Here is a 23,906-nt window from a genome sequence, read left to right as displayed (position 1 = left end):
TCTTCCCCTAATATAACACACTTTGGTGCTAATAGAATGCACACGGTGTCTCAGTTTATGCAAATCACTTAGCTGGAGAAAGTGCTTTGCAAAATTCAGAGAGGTGTGAATTTCGGAGGCTGGGCCCCTGTGCTGCTCAGGGCTCACTGCGAGGTCCCCCTCCTTATACTGTGCTTAAAATTAGAACACAATAGCATCCTCCCTGCTGGGTCCAGGCCAAAGGGAGCCCATCTAGTCTGGCATCCTTTTCTCACAGTGGCCGACCAGATGCCCCCACAGTTAATCTGTGAGCAGGACCTGATTGCAGCTGGACTCCCCCCGCCTTGTGCATCCCAGCAACTGTTGTCCTTCCGAGACTCAAGTCTGAGCAGGAATTTGGTCAGGCCCCTGTTCTTACATTGGGGGGAAGAGATCGTTTAATTGCCCTGATGAAGGATTTCCTGATGAGATGCGACATCAGTGCCCGCTCGCACCGAACCCTCCGATTAAATCGTCATCTGGTGATAATCCACGCCGTCCGGGACTGAAACTCTGTTCACGCACAAGAGAGAGAGAGAGAGAGAGAGAGTGAGTCTTTCTCTCTCACACACAGAGAGATTTGTTCAGGAACTGAGTTGCTATCGAAGAGCCGCAAACAATAATTATGATCAGTTAAGGGGTGCTAATTAACACTTGTAGCTGAGCGGGGGAGAGAGAAAGTGAGAGAGAGAGAGAGGGAGAGAGAGAGAAGGAGAGAGAGATCTCTAAGGACTCCGTGATGTGCTTCTCCCTGTGGCAGCTCCCCACCTCCCCAGCAGATGCTCTTGAGACAGGCAGGGCAAAGAGGAATCTGGCAGGGAGGAAATGGAGATGAAATGGGCAATGCTCAGAAAGAATGCTCTCGCTTTATTGCTCTTGACACTCGCCAGCTTCTTAACAGGTAAGTGAATTAGACCTGCGTGTAAGACACAGAAGATCCCTGGGGGATGGGTGTGGGTGTGTGTTTGTGTGTGGAGACCTGGTGTTTGGAGGTGAGGTGATTTAACAAAGGTGAGAGTGTATCTATTCCCACACACACCCGGCCACCCTATAGGCAAGTTTTATTCCAACCCACCTCAAACAAGGACACACTTGCCTTCAGTATGCCCTTGTTTGAGGTGGGTTTGAATAAAAACTTGACCTCATGTGAAACTTTTGCTGCGATTCAATTGATGCCTTTTAGCATATGGGACTATTGATGGTTGCTTAATGCCCTCTGGGGTATCCTCTGCCTCCTTTACTTGGGAGACAGCCCCACTGAAAATGGCAAGGCTTGCTTCTGAGTAAACTCGCATAGGACCAGGTTTGCGAGGAAGACTTCTAGGGTGGCTTAAAAATTGTGGTTCTGGTCTTGTTCGTTTTCTTCTGAAGCGTGGGCGTGAGCACACTTGGGTTGCTGCCTTGAGCATTTGTTTTAGAAAAGAAGCGTGGATTTACTTCAGCTTAAAATATCTTCCAGCAGTAGGCAAGGGGCTTGTGGGCAAATCAATGTCTGCTTTCAGCAGAATTCCCCCACTCCCCTATAATCATGCCACCCATATATTTCCTACTGAGCCTTGCAGGCTGTCTCTCGGTTCCATGGACTTACTGCCTTGCCAGATCCTTATTTATAAATATTCAGTAACCAGATTCATATGTTTTACATGCATCCCACCCCTCATGGCATAATGTACTTGCATTTATGTTCTCAAATGCAAATTGCTTTGTGACCTTTTAGGTATCAAGTGACCAATAAGCATAATGAGTGATTAAATCAATAAATAACCTGGTCTGCACTGGGGAGAACCAAAGGGCACAGTTCACCATGCAATTTTTACACACCACTTGTATTTACACTAGCGTGCAGCTCCAGTTCATTTCAAAGTGACTCGCAACAGGATCACGCCTGACATGATTTCCACAGGACGCAGGTGGTGGCAATGAAAGTTTTCATCTTCTATGCAATGGCATGCAAAAGAACTCTCCCTGATTCTTGACTCTGTGATCCAGATTCTATCCTCCATCTTTTTTTCCCCCTTGGCAATTTTTTTGCCTGCAGAGGCAACTTGGTAGCAAAGGTGGCTGGATATTATTAGACACAACCAGATGTTACAGCTCCAAATAACTTGCACATGAGAGACGCTCCAGGGAGGAAGAGATCGCAGCTCCAGAAACACTTTCTGTAAGGAATGCAGAACCCGTAATGTGAAGTGTGTGCAGAATTAGCAGTTCCTCAGACACCTCTCATTTCATCTACTGCTCAGTTCATTCCTATTACTAATTCTTCGTATTCAGCCTGGGGTGTGTATTTTTTTCTTAATTGGTTAGAAGCAGGGATAATTAGATCTGTTAACTCCAGTTCTCTCAGTTTTCCAATCTTAAATTGAGTCCTCCACATTTCTGCAGAAATTTGCTTTTTTAAAAATAAAAAATCCTGAAAATTAATGTATTTCTCCATATTTTGTATGCAGTTTTGACTAATGTGCAGGGTTTTTTTGCAAGCAATTTGCCCAAACATGTTAATACATCATGGTTCTGATGTATTTATTTATTATGCACACATTCCCCTAAAAGATTCAGTTTTGTAATTGTTGGTTGAAAAATTGCCATGTAATAATACAAAACTGCAATTTTGTAATTGTTGGTTGAAAAACTGCCTTGAAATATTTGGAGAAGTGAAAATTTCTAACGATCGATGTGTTCTTACCCTACTAAAGTGCAGCTTATTCTTAGACTTACCAATTTCACAGTTCCTTGCCTGGAAGGCTGTGAGACCTCAAAAGCTTTAACCTGAAGGTGTAATAGCACCTTACCTATGGAAGGGCAGAATAGACATTTTCATAATGAACGATAATAGCAGCTCTAACTAATGCTCCAGGTTGGTGCAAGGCGTTTTGCTGCCTGAGGCACAAAACCAAGATGGCGTCTTCCACCTCTTTTAACGTAGAGCAGCTGAATCTGATTAAACACTGACAGTGGAGAGCATCTTCCAATGCATCCAAGGGCAGGAGATGAGATGAGGGAGGTGCAAAACAGGCCATGAGGTAGACACAACTCTGTCCTTCAATTGAGGAATTCCTTCCAGTAGCACCTTAAAGACCAACTAAGTTAGTTCTTGGTATGAGCTTTCGTGTGCATGCACACTTCTTCAGATACACACAACACACAGCAGGTGTGTGTATCTGAAGAAATGTGCATGCACACGAAAGCTCATACCAAGAACTAACTTAGTTGGTCTTTAAGGTGCTACTGGAAGGAATTTTTTTATTTTGACTATGGCAGACCAACACGGCTACCTATCTGTAACTTAAATTGAGGGGAAGAGCTGGTGGGTTCAGGTGGAAAAGCCGGCTATCTCAACTCTGGCTAGTGGTAGGGCTGAGAATGCCCACCCTGCTTGTTATTTGAGCTTTTCGAAGGAATGACGCAGACATACTGCATCTCAAGACCTCTTGACCCCACAGCTTGCAATTATTTTCCCTTGCCACATATCTGAACATCTGCTGGTTGATGACCACCATTCATGCATCTAACCCATGAGAGCACTGATAACAAACTATAGTTGTTAGCCTTTCAGGAAAGGATGAGGGAGAAATCCAGTTTCGTTTGTATTGCAATGCCAACTTCTGCCTAATTCACATTTCCTGAAACAATACACAAATCGAAACTTGCCTGCCCCTCAAAATAAGAACAATATTTCAAATTTTGCTGTGCAGTTCTCCAGCTGCAAATAGATGAATGTGTATAAAAGGGTATCTCTTAATGAAAACAATATGGGCGTCTCCCCACTTACACAGGGGTTATGTTCCCGGATACCCCATGTATATGTAAAATGGCGTTTAGTGGGGAACGCCTTCTAAAAAAACCCAAACTCTGCCAAAAATCCATCAAACCCCACCACAACTGCTTCTTCCAAATCTGATTTCTCAAACTTCAACTCCCCACAGGCTTCGAAGGTCAGTGCAAAGACTCATGGGATTGCAGTTGCAAAGGTTCCTGGGACTGCTAGCGTTTTCCTCACTCTTGGCAGGTGCCCCCAGTCTGCACTTTCTGGGAACAACTGAAGACATTGTTGTTCCCACAGACTTTTCCAGTTGAATAAATGGGTTTTTGCCATGAGTGTACACTTGTTAGGGTCTTAGTCTTGTTTTAAATGTACAATATTGCTTTTGTTTTTTTAATTATCTGATATGTAAATTGCCTTGAGATGGTGGTTGAGAAGGCAATTGATTGATTAATGGTAATAATAACAACCTTGGCAGATTGTGATTCCTGCTTCTGTTAGGACTGAATATTACTAATCTGTATTATAAAATGTCACAGGATTAAGCAGGTTTAAAGGCTGCAGATGTTTCCAGCAAGGATGCCTGTTGTTCCTCAGATTCTTAGTTTGGCCTACTGAGAGTAGACCTATTGAAATGAATGGACTGAAGCTAGCTATGTCCGTCACATTTCAATGGGTGTCCCCTGAGTAAAATTAATGTTTGAAATCAGTCCGCCTAGCAACTGCTATCCACTGTGATACCATAGAGAGAGTGTCAGACTGGGATGGACCTGGGTGTAACCTTGGGGGACCAGTCATTGGCTCTCAGCCTAACCTACCTCATAGGGTTGTTGTGAGGATTAAATGAGGAGTTGGGAGAACCATGTATCCCCACCTTGAGCTCCTTGGAGAGGCAGAAAAAAGATATATAAATGCAATAAAAGTGTATCTCATACTGCCCTGGGAACATAAATTTGCACTGAGGGTTGTAGGGATGTAAATTGTGCAAGCCACAAATCTGTACACATCTCCTTTGCTCCGCCTGCCATCTTCGCCTCTCAGCATTCCTTTCCTAAGCCCTTTATTTATTTATTTGTAATAATCCACCAGTTGTGTGTCCCCCCCCCGCCCCCGAAACTCATTCCTCCCTCCAAGCCCCTGCTAACCAGTCATGTCTTTCAGCTTTGAGGACAGGGGATTTGTGGAGATTACAATGTTCTAACCAACTTCAGGATAAAATGGGATAAAGCTGTGATAAATGGTGGACGCAATTTTCTTCATCCCAGTAACCTACCCACCCCCCTCGTTCCTGCCTCCCCCATCTCTGCAATCCGTCGCTTCCTTAAGGTGAACCCAGACAACAGTCAAAGCGGAAGAAAAAAGGGATTTAAGGGCCCTGGGAAGAGGATTGACTCATGATGTTAGGATGGAGCAGACTAAAGAGCACTAGAGAATGGAAGGCAGACTAGAGAACAATGTGGCCAGGCTAGACGGGACTTGAAGTAAGGCCGCTTTCTGGGTCTAACATGGACCTTGGGACAGTCACTGGCTCTCTACCTAACCTACCTCACAGGGTTGTTGTGGGGTGTAAATGTAGAGGGGGAGAGAACCACATATGCCACCTTGCACCCCTTTGAGAAGAAGAAGAGGAGAAGAGTTTGGATTTGATATCCCGCTTTATCACTACCCGAAGGAGTCTCAAAGCGGCTAACAATCTCCTTTCCCTTCCTCCCCCCTCAACAAACACTCTGTGAGGTGAGTGGGGCTGAATGACTTTAAAGAAGTGTGACCAACCCAAGGTCACCCAGCAGCTGCAGGTGGAGGAGCGGAGACGCGAACCCGGTTCACCAGATTATGAGTCCACCACTCTTAACCACTACACCAAACAGGGAAAAAGGTGGGATGTCAATGTGATGGAGATATAGACAAACAGAGTGTCAGTCTTGGATCTGGGAGAACAAGGTTCAAATCCCCACTTGGCTATGAAGCTTACTGGGCATGACCCTGACTCAGCCACAGCTTGCCTCTCAGCCTCACCACTGTGGGGGCTAAACGAGGAGGGAGGGAAAGAACCATGTAATAGCCACATTGAGCTCCTTGGAGAGGGAAAAAATGGTGAGATATAAACACAAAGGAATAAATAAAACCTTACTAAAACAACCGGGGTGAGAGAAAACAGATCGCACCACCTGTTATTTGTTTCTGGTACCTAATGAAATCAAAGAAGGTCTCTTGGCATTTTCCAAAGGAGCAGCAATCAAAGATTGTAATTATTAATAAATAATAAAGAGAAACCCCAGGAAAATAGGATCACTGCAACTGACCCCCTCTCTCCTTTTTTCCCCTTATCCCTCCACTTATTGATTTATTTTTATCTGAGAGAGAGGCGAAGGCTAAACCCAGAACACAGGCCAGCTCACAATAAATTTTGGCAGGCGGAAGCTGTAGGGAGAGAGAGACAGCTCTGATGTGGGTATTTAATCTTCTCTTAATACCAAACCACATCTGTTTTCCTCTTCCTCAAAGGGGAGGCAGCAGCAGGGAGGGGGTGGAGGAGGAGGGAGACCTCTAGCTGTGATGCCAGCAGGAGAGACAGGGCCATACTCAGCAGTTTTGTCACACCACGTTACCCAGACGTAGGGGGCAATTTGACAAGTTTTGGGTGTCCTGGCTGGGGGGAGGAGGGTGTGTGTGCCAGATTTCCCAGCATGTGGCAAAACAGCTTAAGAAAGAAAGTGTCACAGGGGGATCTGGGCCTATGACATTCATGGAGTGGTTCATGGGGGCAAATGACCAGGGGCACCGCTAGAAGCTTTGATCCAGATTCTGGAGAAGATAGTATGGGATCATGCAAATCACAAAGTTCAGCAGTGCATGGCTTTCTCTCTCTCTCTCTCTCTCTCTCTCTCTCTCTCTCTTCCCTCCCTCCCTCCACCCCCACATAGGTTTTTCATTGCCCAGGGATGAGGAATCTTGTTGTCCTCCAGATGTTGGGCTCCAAGCCCACGTCAGGCATCCCAGCCAACGGCCAGAGATGAGGGATGGGAGCTGGAGCACACAAGCATCTGGAGGGCTGCAGATGTTCCCAATCTCTGACCGAGGGCAATCGGGTCCTTGAATCGCCAGTGACCTCTCTAGGCTGTTGGGATTTGTGTCACGCCTCTGCGTTGGAAATAGTCTTATTACGCACTCTCCTGTCCTCTCCCTCTGCCCCAAGGAAATTAAGTTTGCAGCGGAGACAGGCGAATCAGTGTTGGCACAGCCCACATCACTTTCTCATGTGGTCGCCGATAAGTCCATTTTATCCCTTTCCTGCAGTAAGTGACAGGGTTGCTTCTGTAAAATCCACCCAAAAATTTTGCATTTGAGTTCTATTTAAATCTATTGTTGTGGATTTAACAGTCTGGATGATGCCCTGAGCCCCTTCCAATTCTTGGGGTTCTGTGTCCAGTGAGGGTTGAACTCTAACTGAGAATTCTGTCGCTGAACTAGTCAGGCAAATTTCTTTGTAAGACAATGGCCTTAGCTGGGTGCTTAGGTGACCTCACCAGTACAGTGGTACCTCTGGTTGAGAACGGGATCTGTTCCGGAGCCCCATTCGCAACATGAGCAGAACACAACCGCGTCTGCGCATGTGCAGGTCGCAATTCGTCGCTTCTGCACATGTGTGTGCCGTCATCTTGTGCATCTGCGCATGCGTGAGTGGCAAAACCGGGAAGTAACCCTTTCCAGTACTTTGGGGTCGCCGCGGTACTGTGCTGGTCCCGGGGGTAAGGTACCGTGAGTGTAGCAGAGTCCACACGAAGAGGGGCGAGGTCCGATGCAGAGAGCCGGGCGGGGAACAGGAACGCTGGAACAGAAGGCTGAGCAGGTAACAGGAACACCGGATGGTCGGGAACAGGAGGCCGAGCAGGGAACAGGAGTACTGGATAGTCAGGAACAGGAGGCCGAGCAGGGATCAAGAACACAGGAAGGTCCGAAGCCAACAACGACGTTGCTCCCGCAACCTGGGGCCGGGATGAGTGGGCTTTTATCCTCTTCTAAGGTCAGGGGCGGTCCCGACCCCCAGGAGCCCCGCCTACTCTGGCCTTAAGGCGAGCACTCCTCCTGGGGGCAACCAGTTCCCTTCGCCTCTCTGCCCTAAGCCTCTGCAGATCAGGAGAGGCCGAAGGGTTACTGGGCCCTGGAGGAGGCTCACCTGTGGCCACTGAGTCTTCCAGCACCTCTGGGGCCAGAATGGTTTCACCTGGTGCCTGCTCTTGAGTTTCCTCAGCATCTAGGCCTTGCCCCAGTTCAGCCGGCCCTGGAGGCGGGGACTCCTGTGCCGGCTGGGATTCCTCCGGATCGCTCTCAGACTCGGAATCCCAGGCCATCACAGTAAATCTGCAGAGATCCTGACTGATTGATTGTCATGGGACAAAGGAAAGTATAGTTGAGCCCCAAGTGGTGGTCGCCTCCAGGCTGATGGATGGGCCTTTCCTTCACCCTCTCACCTGGCTGCTTGCTAGGAGAACAATAGCCTGAGTGTGGGGTGTGGGGTCTGAGCTAAAAGCAAGCTGGAAGCTGGAGATACAAAGAGATGTTGGCTCTGTGCTGGGTTTTGGGGCTCACCTAAAAACCTAATGGGGAAGCAAGATTTGTCTTATGCTCAGGTTGTTACACTACCCTGAACATCCCCCAATCCTGTCTGGTCTCAGAAGCTAAGCAGGAGCAGGTCTGGTTAGTACTTGGATGGGAGACCACCTGGGAATGCTGGGCACCTGCCCCTCTCTCTAATGAGCGGTGGCAAGAGCCCACAGGGTCCCAGGCACTCACACAGGGCCTGTGCTCCTTTAGAGAATCGAAGGCACGGCGGAAACTGCCGTGGCTTTAAGAAATATGATTCATTCACCTATTTACACATTCAGTCTGCATGAAGGGAGTCCAAATCTTACAGCATAGTCCTTTCGAGAGGTGCTAGTACTCCACAGCAGCACAGGTAGCCTTCAGCCAGCCTGCCCAAGATGGATCTCAGCTCTTTTTCCAACTTCTCCCTCCCAGCAACCCTTCCTTGAAAACTCCCATTTCCTGTCCCATCAAACACACACACCCTCACCTTGGCGACCCTTCAAACCCCCATCTTTGTTCACACCTCAGGGCAAGGGGGAAGGAGTTCTCTTGCATTGGCAATGGTCCTCAAAGGACCCTTAATCTCTATTGCTCCCTTAATTGCCCTAGCTTGGCTAGGCTACCCAGGAATTTCCCTGCAGCTTATATTTCTCTCTTGCCACCCCAAATAACCACAATCCTTGCATTCATTAATATCTAGGGTTCAGGGGGACCCCCCCCCCCAAATCTACAACAATATACATGTGTTTGAATAGAACCATTTTGTTGCATTTACCCAGGTTTGGTTTCCTTGGAATGTAGGTCAGTGGAGACTGCGGTCTCTTTAGTGGCAAAATCTTTTAAAACACATTCCCCTTAAAATAAACATTGCCTGTCAAAATGTGTGTTTCTAAATGTGCATCTCCTAAATATGCACTGTTAAATGTACTTTTGATATGTTCCTTGAGCTGAGATCTGCGTTGCAGCATTCAGAGAAGTGTGAAATAGGATGCAACCTGCAGATATTCATTCAGAAGGGGCAGATCAGATCATGATGGACCAGCAGGCACAATGATCTAATGCCTGAAATACCGTACTTCCCCTCTGAAGAAAAGTTGCAATTTTGGGGGTGGGTGGGGGTTAGTTTGGAAGAAAGGGACGTGGGTGGTGCTGTGGGTTACCGGTAAACCACAGAGCCTCTTGGGCTTGCCGATCAGAAGGTCGGCGGTTCGAATCCCCGCGACGGGGTGAGCTCCCGTTGCTCTGTCCCTGCTCCTGCCAACCTAGCAGTTCGAAAGCACATCAAAGTGCAAGTAGATAAATAGGTACCACTCCAGTGGGAAGGTAAACGGCGTTTCCGTGCACTGTTCTGGTTCGCCAGAAGTGGCTTAGTCATGCTGGCCACATGACCCGGAAGCTGTACACCGGCACCCTCGGCCAATAAAGCGAGATGAGTGCCACAACCTCAGAGTCATCCGCGACTAGACCTAATGGTCAGGGGTCCCTTTACCTTTTCTAGTTTGGAAGAAAGTCAGTTAAGTGGGGACATGATAGAGATGTATAAGATTTATCCACCATAAGGTAGCTTGAGAGGAAACTATGTCCCTCTCTCATGATACCAAAACCCAATAGGGCCATCCAGTGAAGCTGAAATATGGGAGATTCAGGACAGACAGACAAAGGAAATGACCTCTTCACACAATGCATAGTTAAACTATGGAATTCACAGTGTAATGATGGGCATCAACCTGGATGGCTATAAATAGGAACTGAGAGATAAGAAGGCCAGTGGCTACTAGCCACAGTGGTCATGCTCTTCCTCCATAGTCAGAGGAAGCAACACTTCTGAATACCAGTTGCTGGAAACCACAGGAGAGGAGAGGGCTCTTGTGTTCAAATCCTGCTTTGGTTAGTTTCCCATTGAGACATCTGGTTGGCCAATGTGAGACCAGGATGCTGGACTAGACGGGCCCCCTTTGGCCTGATCCAACAGCAGGTTCTTCCTATGTTCCTATGGAGCCTCCAGATCCAGAGGCAGTTTATCTAGATTCCTAGGGTTTTTTTGCGCGGAGCATTTGGCCATTGTGGGAGCATGAGGCTGGATTAGATGGGTCCCCTTTGGCCTGTTCCAGAACCCAGGCTCTTTTAATGGAATTTACAAACATCAAATCCCTTCCCTAACCTGCACATTTTTTTTCCTAGACGCTAAGCCCTGCTGAATTCATTGGGAGTTATTTCTCAGGAAACTTTCATGGGATCATGGTGCAACACTGTAAAAGGCTGGCTCTGGGATTTCTTAATTGCTCCCCCTGTGACAAGTGGAACGACCCAGAGCTCATATTGTTCAGGACCCAAGCAACACTGGTTTACAATGATGGAGCCAATAGCTGTATTTCAGTAAGGCAATGTGTCCAACTCATATCGATCTCTTCAGTATGCAATAGAGACCCACCTGTAGAGAGCTAAGGGTCCCCCACTGATGTGCCTATATTTTCATTCTGAGGTCTGAATTCTGCCTGTTTTTTCTCTTGCATAGGTGGAATGTCTGGTCAACACAGACTGGCAATCAATGCTAGCCAAAGATGGCTTGACTGGTGTGCAGGTGAATGAGCCCTTAACAGCACAGTCAACATTCTTAGGTTCAATAATTATTGCCTGAGTAGATGAAGAAATAGAATGGGGGGGGGGATAGTGGTATGAGTAGATCCAGGTCTTCTTCAGAATTTGCCAGTGGGTCATCCCATTTTCTGTCCATCTAGGACCTTGTCTGGATATTTTTGGCACAGTGCCACCTAGGGGAGTGCCCTCCTCTTCACAGCCACATGCCCATGTGTACCTAAAACCTTGCCCAGATTCTTGAAACAGTGACACCCTGTGGCCTAACTTCATCTTCACATCCACTGTGCCCATGTGTGTATTAACTTATTCCCAGAACAAGACGAGATTGGTTAAGAATCTGATCCTCCGGCAGATAAATAGACTTTAAATAACACTTCCCCTGAAGTGTGCAAAAAGCTGTATGTGAACACATGTTCAATGAAGTCTCCAGATGGTGGGCTTTATGACATAATGCTTAAAAGGAAAATATCAGCTTGCCCACAGGCTTTAGGTGGCTTTTGCTATGGATGATATTTCCTTCCTATATACATAAAAATGTAAGGCTGTCGTCATGCTGAAGTTCATGTGGCTGCTGATAGGGGGCCACACCAACTCCAGCTTCATGACAGAGCAGCAGGCAGGCGAGCAAGCAAGAAGTGGCCATGTGAGCTGTTTAACAGAAAGAGGGTCTTCAAAGAGGGGTTTGTCTAACTGCTCCCTGAAGCACCTCCTCCCGGCATTAAATATGGCTGCCATGAGGTTTAATGAAGGGGGGAGGCGCTCCAGAAGGCAGTATGTCAAACCACTCTCTGAAGTCGCTCTCCTCCTCCTTTAAAAATGGTTGGTGTTTGGGATGAGATGGGAGGAAAGGGTGGTGGGGTAAATTCTGAGGGGAGGGGAGTTTGGGGTGAGCTGTGAGGGGATAAGTGAGGGGCAGGTGGGGTATAAAGGGAGGGAGAATTGGTCAGATGTAAAGGGAGTAGGAGTTGACTACGTAGGTGTCATGGAAGGGTTGGCAAATGGAGTAAGCAGAGTGGCAGCCCCTACTACTACTACTATAAACATAAAACACAGATATTAATAACACACATATCCAACTTAACAGATTGTTCAGTGGGAAATTCTTCTATTGAGTAAAAAAAAAGTGGTTGGGTCCACCCTGCTAGCTCTGCAGAGTCAGCTAGCTGGATTGTTGCCTAAAATATCATGGTTGTGAGTATTATCACAACATTGGAGACTCAGTTTTCAATCAAGTGGTGACCTACCTCTTGAGGGAGCAAAACCTCTACAGTGGTACCTGGGTTTAAGAACATAATCCGTTCCAGAGGTCCGTTCTTAATCTGAAACGGTTCTTAACCTGAGGCGTGCTTTTGCTATTGGGGCCTCCTGCTGCCGCTGCACCGATGGTGCACGATTTTCGTTCTTAACCTGGAGCAACCACTTCCTGGTTAGCAGAGTTTGTAACCTGAAGCATCCGTAACCTGAAGCTTCCGTAACCCGAGGTACCACTGTAGTTTAACAATGTGCTGCATGAAAAAGTACTTTCTTTTAGACTGTGCTATGTCTTCCAACACTCTAAGCCTAGGGCCAGGAAGAAAAATAATTCTGCCCCACAAATCCCTATGTTTTGTGCACAAATCTCTTTTCTCTGATTATTACTGTTCCCTTCCCTTTCTGTATCATCCTCAGATCTCATCTCTGGCCAGTCACACACCCCTCCTCGCCAGGTGAACGGGGTCCTGGGAGGTTCGGTGGCCCTCTCTGTGAACATTGGTCCACAAGCCAAACTGAAGGAAATCGAGTGGAGCTACCGGGCTGGATCTGGCCCAGCGCTGCTGGTGGCTTTGTTTCGGGATGGGAAATTCGAACGGCCTGACCCTGGTGACCGGTTTAAGCAGAGGATAGAAATGTACAATGAGACGCTCAGGATCAAGGCATTGGAGCTGAATGACAGCGGTGTCTTTGGGGCTCGAGTAAAGTTATTCCCAGCTATCGTTGAAGATCAGATCTTCCGCCTCATGGTCTATGGTGGGTCATTAGGCTGTATCCAACTAAGTTATACTCCATGTTGACTCATGGAAATTAATGAGCCTGAGTTAGTCATGTCCACTCATGCATATTAAAAATAAAATAATCAGCAGAATTTCAATTTTTAGCCCAATTGTCATCTCTCTCCCTGTTTTACCAGAAACAGTATACTTTTGTTTATTCAGTCGACAGTACATAAACATCAGATACAGGATAGGGTTATCAAGGTAAGGGATTTGTTCACATTAATGCAGAATTTCCGAAAGAAATGAGTGCCAAAACACAGCCATCCTTCAAAATCTGCCCTTTTCTGAATTTTGCAATGCAGTTCTTTAAACAAGTAATATGGACAAAAATGCCAAGGTTGGGGTAGGTTTTCCATTTTAAAAAAATACTAATATTAGTTACAGTAACACACGAAATGCATTTTAGGTAAAAATGTGTATATTAGGAGAAATTCACACTAAAATGCTGTTATGATTTTTTAAACTGATGTGTAGAACTGAAATTAAGATTGGGAAAGTGAGAATTTGATAGTTTTCCCCTTCAATATTCAAGACAACCACAGTAGAAGAGTATGTACATGTATATATATTTATGCATCCACACATTATGTATTTTTAAGTAAAGCAGGGTTGATGAGCAATCAAATGTAGTTTTTAAAAATTCAGACACTTTCGACTCTGCATTCATATTTCCTTTAACAGTTGTGGCCTAGTTTTGATGGCTATGGAAAGGATCTTGGCTGTATTTTCAGTAAGCTTTGGATTACTGAAATTCAGTAATCTTAGGATCTGCCATTAAAACAGAATCATAAAATTCATCTGAGTTTCCACAAGTGTGTGGGAAGCACTGTGGAGACAAATTGGGATCTTATATCCCTATGAAAATTAACATCCATGCACAAAATTAAAAAGGCAAATGTGTTAATCTCATCTGGTCTTTTAGCAGAACCAACATTATCCGCAGCTCATTACTAAGAAATATTTAGGGGTTGGGAGGAAATGGGAGAGCTAATTCCCCTCCTCCATTGTGCTTTGGATACTGGATTTATTAAAGCATTGCAAACTCGTGGCTGGGATTTCTGAAATGCAGGAGTCTGCAGTTTTATTGTGCTTAGAGGCAGAGTGTAGCTGTGTGAGAAGTCAGTTTCAAGCAGAAATGTAATGTCCTGTTTGGACGGCAAGAGGGAGCCCCTGGCTCCCAATTCCTGAGTGTGACTTTGTGACATCTGTTCAAACTTCATGTTGGCTGACATCCGCCACATATCATTTTTCATTTTTCCTCATCACTGGCATCCAGAACCTGTCTCTACTCCGCGGATACAGAGTCAGCTGGTCTCCAGCACGTCCAAGTGGTGCAATGTGACGCTCCAGTGTCTCTCTCCGGGAAAGGAGCAGGTCAACGTCACTTGGAGGAAAGGAAACCCGATCCGGGATCTGGGGAGCTCCGACAGATACCAGGTCTCCCCCGATGGCAAGACTCTCCGCCTCTCGCTGCTGCCTGCCTCCCTGAACACCACCTATTCCTGCACGGCCAGCAACCCCATCGAGCACAAGATCGTGTCCTTTGACTTGCAAAGGATCTGCCAGAGTGGAGGTACAGAAAATGAATTTTTCCCACACTGAACACTTTTCAAAATACTTCTCTTGTTTTTCCAGCTTTATCATCCACACAAAGCAAGTTATAAGTTCCTCTCCCCAGGGAGGCTCTGGCCTGGCACCATCATTTCATGTCTTTAAGTGCCAGGCAAAAAAATTCATTTTCCACCAGGTATTTGGCTTTTTATTATCTATATGGCAAGGTTTCTTGATCTAGATCTCCTTCTACCAGTCCACAATAGAAAGTGTCCTTTCATACTGCATCATGCTGTGATACGCTGCTTTGGCATCATCTGATAGGAAGTGCCTACAGAGGGTGGGGAATACAGCACAAGGTATTATGGGTTGTCCCGTGAATCCGCCGGATGAAATAGCGGAATAACGTTGCCTCAGGAGAGTGAGGAAAATTCTCAGGGATGATTCACACCCTGGCCGGCACTTTCTTGATCTCCTGCTATTGGGCAGAAGATATAGAATAATGATTAGTCGCACCAACAGGGTAAAGAACAGCTTCTATTAAGACTAAGAGAGCTGAGTGGGGGGTGCTCGTGTAATCTCACTGTATACAAGTTCTGCAAGTGACAATAAAGTATTTCAATTTCAATTTCCCAAACTTTTCGGACTAGAATTCCCATTATCCCTGACCAGTGGTCCTGCTGGGAATGATGGGAGTTGTACTCCAAAAAGAGCCAGATACCCTGATCTGTGGCCTTGTTGTGTAGTTTGGATGTTTTAATGCCACACACACACACACACACACACACACACACACACACACACAGAGTAGTATTTCGGTTTTCGAGTGTCTTGATGTTGATCGTGTTTTCCCTGGGGCTACTGCTGGAGGGGGCTTGTCACAATTTCACCAAATTATACTTGGGAAATCGTTGTTCATACTTTCCTTAATACTTGTATGTCAATTTTGCCAGTTCTGCATAGTCCATCAATTTTTCTTGCCATGATTCTTTAGTTGGGGTTTCTTCAGTCTTCCATCCTTGTGCTATTAAAACTCTCGTGGCCGTTGTTGCATACGTGAGGCCCAAAGCTTATGCCCAATTCCCTTACATGATCACAGTCTTGTTCACTTTGTTGAAAAATAAATAAATAGAAAGAGGTTAGGAGATGGGCGAAAATCTCATCAGAAGGAGCTATGAAACGTTTAACAGCACTGCATGTCAATGATCAAATATAGGAGGCCCACAATTTATGAGGAGATTATGTTTTGAAGGGAGTCAATGAAGCACCCCACAATTGCCTAGCCTTGATTCCCATAGGTTCAGGTCGGGCGTCACAAGCAAGAGACTTCAGCCAGGAGATAGAAGCAAAACAGCAGCCACTCAGCCTGATCTTTATTGTTGCAACAAGACTTCCCACCACCACAAAGACGAAGCAGCTATAAGCTTACATCAGTTTTTTAAAGGTTCCCCAAGTTTCCCAGAAGATATTTCCAGAAGCATCATCAAGACATCATAGATATGTCAGGTGTGGTCAGGAAAAGGTGTGGTCTCAGGTAGAACCTGAGATCCAGGCATGCCCCTGTCACTCAAATACAGTGCAAAGGAAAGTGTTTACATTTCCCTGTTCCCTGAGTCAAGTCAAATAAACTCCTTTGTCTTGTCCGGGCTTCATCCCACCATTGTGATTGAGATGGTTATCTGTCTGACACTCTTGGGGCAGGATATCACCATCGTGACTCATTTGGAAGGCCCTGCAGGAGTGACTGTACATCTGTGGATTATGGTGGGCTCTCTCACCCTTCCCCCTTATACCTCGCTTCCCTGGGCATTGGAACTGAGAAGATTGATATGAATTTCCAAAGTTTTCCCATTGAGCCCGTACGTAGCTACATTTCTCAGTGAATTGCTACATTTGGTATTGGGAATTTCCCTGTTTTCCTTTGTTGGAGACCTGGGGGTCAGCCAGCTCCATCTGCAAACGGAGCTGAGCCTCCCTTGCAGATGCAAAGCCTTTTATTTTCTTGACATTCAGGGCTGCTGACAGAGCTCTGGAGTTTCTGATTAGACAGGCACTTTTGTGAATGGAGTTTTGAACCTAAATGAATGAGGTTCTGGTAATGTGCAGCACATACCCCCTGTCCTTCCCTCATGGTGAGGCAAAGCTCATGGGGTGTGTGTGTGTGTGTCTCAGCCTCTCGCATCCAATTTCCCTGTAACAATGCTCCAGGTGTCTGTGTACAGAGGCAAAATCATGCAAAGCCAGGAAGACAGATTTCTTGGCTTCCCTGACACTTAGACCTCTAAGACATGACCAAGCCATTTCTCACCTTCTCACCCCTTGCCTTTTCCTGTAAGACCTATTACAGTCGTTAAGAGTCGTCAACAGGCTCATCTCAGCTATCTGCCAATCTCCCATTCCCACCACCCTTCTGAGTAATACCCCTCCCCACCTTCTCAATATATAGAAGGATCTGGCAACTTCTGTTTCAGTGTATCTGAAGAAGTGTGCATGCACACGAAAGCTCATACCAAGAACTAACTTAGTTGGTCTTTAAGGTGCTACTGGAAGGAATTTTTTATTTTGACTATGGCAGACCAACACGGCTACCTATCTGTAACTTAGACTTCTCCCTTTCTATTTTCTTACTCACCACTGGAGTTCCTAATCCCAGCTTGTTCCCTTACTCCTCTCTGTAATTTCATCTCTCCTTGCAATAACTCTTTCTCTCCTAGTTTCTCTGTAGCTTGTGCGTGGTCTATAAAACTATCAGATATCCCTCTCTCAATCTGTTTTTTTCTCTCTCTGTCTTTCCCTTTCTGTTTCTCCGAAACCTCTGCCTGACATTCGAGAGTCCTGCTATTTTTGTGTACTTGTTGTGAGCACCCAGCTAATGCTCAACAGCTGCTGCTGTATTGCTGTTTTCATCTACACACTTGTTTCTTCCTGTGAGCTAACAGGGATGTCACAAAAAGCATCACCAGGGGTTTGTCTGCTGGAATTGTGTGTGTATAGTCGATCTTGCAAGCTGGCTCTGACCCTCTGCACCCTTCTCAATCCCAACAGCCGAGGCCTCTTTCTCCAAGTCAGGCTACGTCGTCCTGACCTTTGTCCTGCTAGTGCTGAGTCTTGGGGCTGCCTTCTGGTGCTGGAGGATCAATAATGAAAAATCAGCAGAAGCTGGTGAGCCAAACATTTGTTTGGAATATTCCAGTCCTTCCCCTACCACCCTAATTATGTCACATTTGAAGAAACTCACGAATCACAGAACATTTTGACCCCTGTTGGTCGTCGGAACAACTTGGAGTTAAGTAATTTTACCCAAGTTTGCTTATTTTCTCTTCCCTCCCAATCTCCTTTCCTTTTGAGCCATGTCTGTTTTAAACTGTAAGTCTCAAGAGCAGGGACTGTTGTGTTTCTGAGGAACTGGAAGCTGCTCTTTGGAGGCTTTTGGACTGGATAAAACTTAACTGAATAAAGAAATTAAAAGGAGTGCAAGCTAAATGCAAGGGCCACCATCTTTTCTGAAAAAACTCTGTGCCTTTAGGAACTGCTTGGTGCAAAAAGATTTTGCCTGTGGAAACTTTCCTCATAAGTGTCTCTTCCCACTGACAAAAACTTCCCCATCCTTAATAACTGCAAACTGGGCTGTTGTTGCTGTCACAGGGGAGCAACCAGATTAGACAACATTTATGTTAAAATGGAAGGGCAAGGAGCCTGAGACCTGGGGAGGAGGCATATGTGGCAACTCTGGACCTCTCTGTCTAACCTCAGAACTGTTCCCAGGTGAAATACAGTATTTTTGCCTGGCTGGAAACAGATAATGCCTCGTTCTTGCCTGGGTAGAGGATAGAGACTGGGTTGTGAGTCTGTGCAGAAAGTAGCCTAAGGCAGCTTTTACATTGGTTGCTCCACCCACTTTCCCTATGGCCCCACCCACCACTGGCATGTGGCCCTCAGAAGGTTGCTCAGATGGGATTGTGGCCCTCAGGCTGAAACAATTCCTAAAACAATGTAGGATCTCTCTCTCACAAATCTCTCTCGATCTCTTTCTTCTTCCAAGTTACCATTCCAACTGTGCAAGTGGAGGAGAGCCCATCTGACCCCCAGTATGCAGAGATCCTTCGGAGGAGCCCCCCAGAAGGTAACAATAAGGTGAGACTGTCCTGAGGCCCCCCAATGGGCCTCTCCTCTGCCGGCTGGAAGCCCAGGTCAGCCTAGAGCTGTTTTGCAGAAAGAGGAATTATTTCCTCAATAGCTTGGCTATGGACTCTTCCTTGAAGGCTCAGCTATGGGGGTCTGCTGAACTTCAGAATATACCACTGCAGGACCTCACAGGTCCTTCTTTAGCTACTGGCCTATGAAGATGTAAAGGGGGGAGGCTTGCCCTTCACAATAAATCCCTCGGCTTGATGGTAGTGGTATTTACAGTCTTTATTGTACAAGTATTTACAAAGTACAGAGTATCTCTTCACACCTCTGAATCATCAGCAACAGATCCCGGGAGTGGGGACTTTCAGCTCTGCCTCCAGCAGAGCAGTCTTGGTAATCTCATACATCTGCATTGTTCCCTATGCTTTAACCTCCTCCTGTCCTGAGCGGCTAAAAGTGGTGTGCCCTTTCCCTCTGTGCCAGAGCTGGAGTGGTGCTGGGGCTCCCTAACATCAGGGAGTCCTGCCTCCACCTCCCTTTGATCTCCCACACCTTCCAGTGCTTCCTCTTCTGCCAGCCCCTCTCGCTCCTCCTCATCCAACTCAGGAGCTGGCTCAGGTGGCTCCGTGACAGAAGAGGACATTTGAGCCCAGCCACTAGACATCTCTCCACAGCTACACAAATTGAGCTCAGATTAAGGAAAGGGCCATAGCTCAGTGGTAGAGCTTCTGTCCTGCAAGCAGAAGGTCTCCGGTTCAGTTCCCATCATCTCCAGATAGTGTTGGGAGAGACTATTGGTGTTTTGCAACTTTCTGACTTGTTGCAGGACCTTAGCCAGACCTAGCAGAGTAAACGCAGAGTCCATGGAAGCAAATGGCAACTGGCTGCAGACAGGATGGACGAAGCAGGAACCAGTAACTTGTAGTTTATTATATACAGTGGACTATTTACAGGAACAGAACAGAACACGGATCTTTAACTAGCTCCCTCTTACACGACTCACAACTCTCAACCTCCAACTCCTGCACTCACCACTCTAACTAACACATTCCAGTTAGTAGGCAATAAATCATTATTCCCATGAGAGCTTGACCAATCATGGAGCTGTCTCTATGTCTCTGTATCACCAGGCAGATTACACTCCTTTACATTGCCTTGGCTGTCGGCCAGACCCTAATTGACTCTGTGATGGACCAATGGTCTGATTCAGTATGTGACAGCTTCCTATGTTCCCAAGTGTTGGAGGGCATCATAATTTTAAAACAAACTTCTTCCTTATTTGCATTTAGTCCCTAGGTCTCCGGGAAAATAATGCGGACAGAAGCCCACAGAAAGAACGGCTTGTCACGACTATTTACGACCAGATCCGAAGGACCCCGGACAATTCTTCTGAAGAAGTCACATAGGCCTGGTAAGGTCCATAAAATCAAATGGTGGTGTTTTTTTACACAAATATATGCACACAAATATGTTTGGGTGTGATTCTAGCCATGCACCAGCCTCTCCTTCAAGACCTTCAACAAAGGAAAGCTCCAGCAGCTCTAGATAGTTGCTCCCATTGTCAAACTGGTCCTACCATCAATATGGTTCTCCTCATGTCCAACTGAGATCTACTCTCAATCTAGGATAGATCTTTTAATCTAGTAGAGGAGAAGAAGTCTGTCCTCTCTTCTGTGGGAGAGCACCAATATGCCATCTGATTTATAAATATAATTCTGTTTCTCAACAGGATCCAGCAAGAGGGATTTTGTCAAGAAACATCACCTTTGCAGGGGCCAAAAACCAAATGATGTGCCAAACCCTCTGAGCACCACTTGGGACTTGACAAGGCTACATTTTGTTTTTGTTTTTTGGCACAGAAGAGAAGAGAATATTTCACAGGCAAAATTCCCTTTCTTTCCTTTTATTGTGAAACCTTATTTTCTGCTACAAGCCCTCACTCCAAATTTACTAGAAGTCCTCGCTCTGAAATGGCCGGAAACCCTCACTCCAAAGTGGCTTGAGAATATCTTGCTGAAGCTGAACCCTGGAAGGGAGAATGATCCAAGGCTTTCTAAACTATGGAGCAAACTATTCTCCAAAAGATCAGTCCATACAATGGAGTTTTCTGCCATCCTCAAAAGACAGCAAAGAGGGATGTGGAGTCTTGAGATATCCACCCAGGGAAAAATTGGGCAGATTGGCAGAGACTGAAAGAATGCCCACCACTCTTCTCCTGAAATGGAAGCCATTGTGGGCAGCAGCAACATGTAACCAGAACCATTCTAACATGCAATTACATGGCTAAAAGGAAGACTCTGCTTTTGGAATGGACAAGATGTCAATAAATAAATATTCAGACTTATGTCCCATAAATGTTTTAGTAAGCCCATTCATGGCTGTTTTTAAGAAAGAGAGAGACCGTCTATGAATGGATGCGACCTCATGCTCAGGATAGCATCTGTCATCCAACTGCTAGACCTGAATCTCTCCTTAGGTGTCACAATAGACTTCCCTTTGGGCTGCTCTGTGTAAGAGGGCAGTGGACTCTTGACTATGCTAGCAGTCCTGACCTCACGATGTATCAAAGTAAATATGAAAGCAAAACTAGCACTCCTATGTTCCAGTTTTAAACAAAACTAAGAGGAAGGTGATGCTGCCACTGATTGATCAGCCTGAATGATGCAGTTTATGAACTGGGACTGGAATGAAGATGGGTTTCTGCTTATGGGAAAGGGATGGATCCAACAGGGTTTGTTTCCACATCAATATGGTGGAGGAAAGGGTCCTAGCTCAGGGACAGAACACCTGTTTTGCATGCAGAATGCCCCAGGTTAAACCAGCAATAGCATCTCCAAGTAGACCTGGGAACATCCCCTCCCTGAAACCTTCCAGCCAGTGTAGACAGTCCTCAGCTGGAAGGACCAATGGTCTGACTCAGCAGTATGCAGCACTTGGGCAAAGCCACGTCTCAGTGGTAGAACACCTGCTTCACATGTAGAAGGTCCCAACCTCAACACCTGAATGCTTCTCCAGGTAGGGCTGGGGGGAAAGACACCCTGCCTAAAATTCTGGAGAGCTGCTGCCAGTCAGTGTAGAGAACACTGGGCTAGATGGACCAAAGGCAGCTTCCCATGTTCCTAAACCAAGGCTCCATTTCTCCCCAACCTATTGTCTGCACATTGGCCTTCAGCTTTTCAGATCTCTCATATCAAGAGCCTTTCTTGGACCTGTCTGCGGCTGAACTCTAGAATGCTCAAAGCCTCTCTTTTTAAGTTCGAGATTCCACCCTCTGCTGTTTGAAGTACTTCGGAGCGAGGGGGGAATGAATGTGTCCTGCAACAATATGTTGCAGTTCTAGATTCCAATCAGAATGTTACACTTACACACACACACACCACCTCCTCACCCTGTTCTCCATTTTCCTTTTGGCATGTTCACTCTATAATCCTCATTTGGTTGATTCTTTTTTGGGGGGAGAAAGTGTCCCATTAAGTCTTTTCCTTTCAGATTTTTGTACACCTGCAAACTTTGGGGTTCTCCCAGGCCTGGAAATGCCTCCCTCCTCATGTAGCTCACAGAGATCCTCTTTTGGCCACCATCCAGTCAACACTTGGCCCCTGTGCTTGTTATTACAAGATTGGAAGCTGTTCAAAAACCTGTGCTGGAAACCTCCGGCTTTGATGTCAGACACCACACTCACACTGCAATGGTGGGAGTGATCTTCAATGAGTTCTGGGTATAGAATTAGGTCTGTGGCTGCTGAAGTGTAGAAAGCCAACTTCCCAGCCCAGCTCAAGGTGCTGTAGGACCACAGAAACCAACCGTGCATTAATTAGCTGGTCATTGTTTCATATCTGGTCCCTGCTCTAGATCTCACGAGACTTTACAGCGTGTATGTTGGGCACCATGCTATGTACTGTGTTATTTGTCTCAATAACATTTGGTAAAATAACCCTTTGAAGAATGTTATCATTGCCTGATGGTAAAGGTGTACAAAGATTGTGGTTAATATCCATGAGGTTTTGTATATTTTTATTTCAGTCTGCCCAAAGTCGTCACACACACAGGCCATGCAATTCCTTGAGCCAAATTAAAGAGGCAGCAGATTGTTGTTTCAGCACTGGGGATCGGAAAAGCACAAGCTGCATGAGAAAAACAGCCCTATCCAGAACTAGAAATTAGCCCATGGCAGTCCACCCTCTCAGACCAAGTGGGCTTCAAGAGAACTTCAACACAGAACCTGTGGGCCATGCACCAGTGAAGGTGGTGAATGTCCTGTTTGAGTGCCTGGAGGTGGTTGTAAGATGGATGGTAGCTAATAGATTGAGGTCGAATTCTAACAAGACAGAAGAACTGGGGGGTTGGGGGGGTTGGGAGGGAGACAGGGGACAGGCAAGTGCAAGGGACTCCCTGGTCCTGAATGGGGCAGCGGTGCCCCTGAAGGACCAAGTGTGCAGCCTGGGAGTCATTTTGGACTCACAGCTCTCCATGGAGGCGCATGTCAATTCTGTGTCCAGGGCAGCTGTCTACCAGCTCCACCTGGTACTCAGGATGAGACCCTACCTGCCCGCAGACTAGACAGAGTGGTGCATGCTCTGGTTATCTCCCGCTTGGACTACTGCAATGCCTTCTACATGCAGCTACCTTTGAAGGTGACCCAGAAAATACAACTAATCCAGAATGCGGCAGCTAGACTGGTGACTGGGAGTGGCCGCCAAGACCATGTAACACCGGACCTGAAAGACCTACATTGGCTCCCAGTATGTTTCTGAGCACAATTCAAAGCATTGGTGCTGACCTTTAAAGTCCTAAATGGACTCAGTCCAGTATACCTGAAGGAGAGTCTCCACCCCCATCGTTCTGCCTGGACACTGAGGTCCAGCTCCGAGGGCCTTCTGACGGTTCCCTCACTGTGAGAAGCCAAGTTACAGGGAACCAGGCAGAGAGCCTTCTCAGTGGTGGCTCCCTCCCTGTGGAACGCCCTCCCACCAGATGTCTAGGAAATAAGCGACTACCTGACTTTTAGAAGACATCTGAAGGCAGCCCTGTTTAGGGAAGTTTTTAATGTTTGAAGTTTCATTGTGTTTTTAATATTCTGTTGGAAGCTGCACAGAGTGGCTGGGGAAACCCAACCAGATGGGCGGGGTATAAATAATAAAATTGTTATTGTTATTGTTATTAGATTTCCACATTGTTAAAGTGGTCACAATATCGTTACTATGATTGAATACACAATTAACAGG

General features: G+C 46.3%; 1 protein-coding gene across 5 annotated transcripts; it reads left to right on the top strand.

The window, feature by feature from the left end:
• The first annotated feature begins 362 nt into the window (after positions 1-362).
• On the top strand, positions 363-22,674 carry LOC308575174 (SLAM family member 5-like). 5 transcript variants are annotated; one of them, XR_014002705.1, is made up of 8 exons: positions 363-919; positions 10,884-10,949; positions 12,635-12,973; positions 14,276-14,572; positions 17,596-17,712; positions 18,593-18,673; positions 19,971-20,092; positions 20,411-22,674. XR_014002705.1 is itself a non-coding variant. In XM_081173747.1 (8 exons), the coding sequence occupies exons 1-7, from the start codon at positions 844-846 to the stop codon at positions 20,085-20,087; spliced, it is 1,104 nt and encodes a 367-aa protein (XP_081029873.1). In that variant the 5' UTR covers positions 376-843; the 3' UTR covers positions 20,088-20,092; positions 20,408-22,674. The 5 variants fall into 5 exon arrangements, 3 of the variants coding, with proteins under 3 accessions (XP_081029873.1, XP_081029872.1, XP_081029874.1); XR_014002706.1 differs by having other exon boundaries at positions 20,408-22,674; XM_081173747.1 differs by having other exon boundaries at positions 376-919; positions 18,593-18,684; positions 20,408-22,674.
• Positions 22,675-23,906: the final 1,232 nt, after the last annotated feature.

The sequence above is a fragment of the Podarcis bocagei genome, assembly GCF_964188305.1.
Source record: "Podarcis bocagei genome assembly, chromosome: 16".
Classification (NCBI taxonomy): Eukaryota; Metazoa; Chordata; class Lepidosauria; order Squamata; family Lacertidae; genus Podarcis; species Podarcis bocagei.
This window is presented reverse-complemented; position numbering and strand designations above follow the sequence as displayed.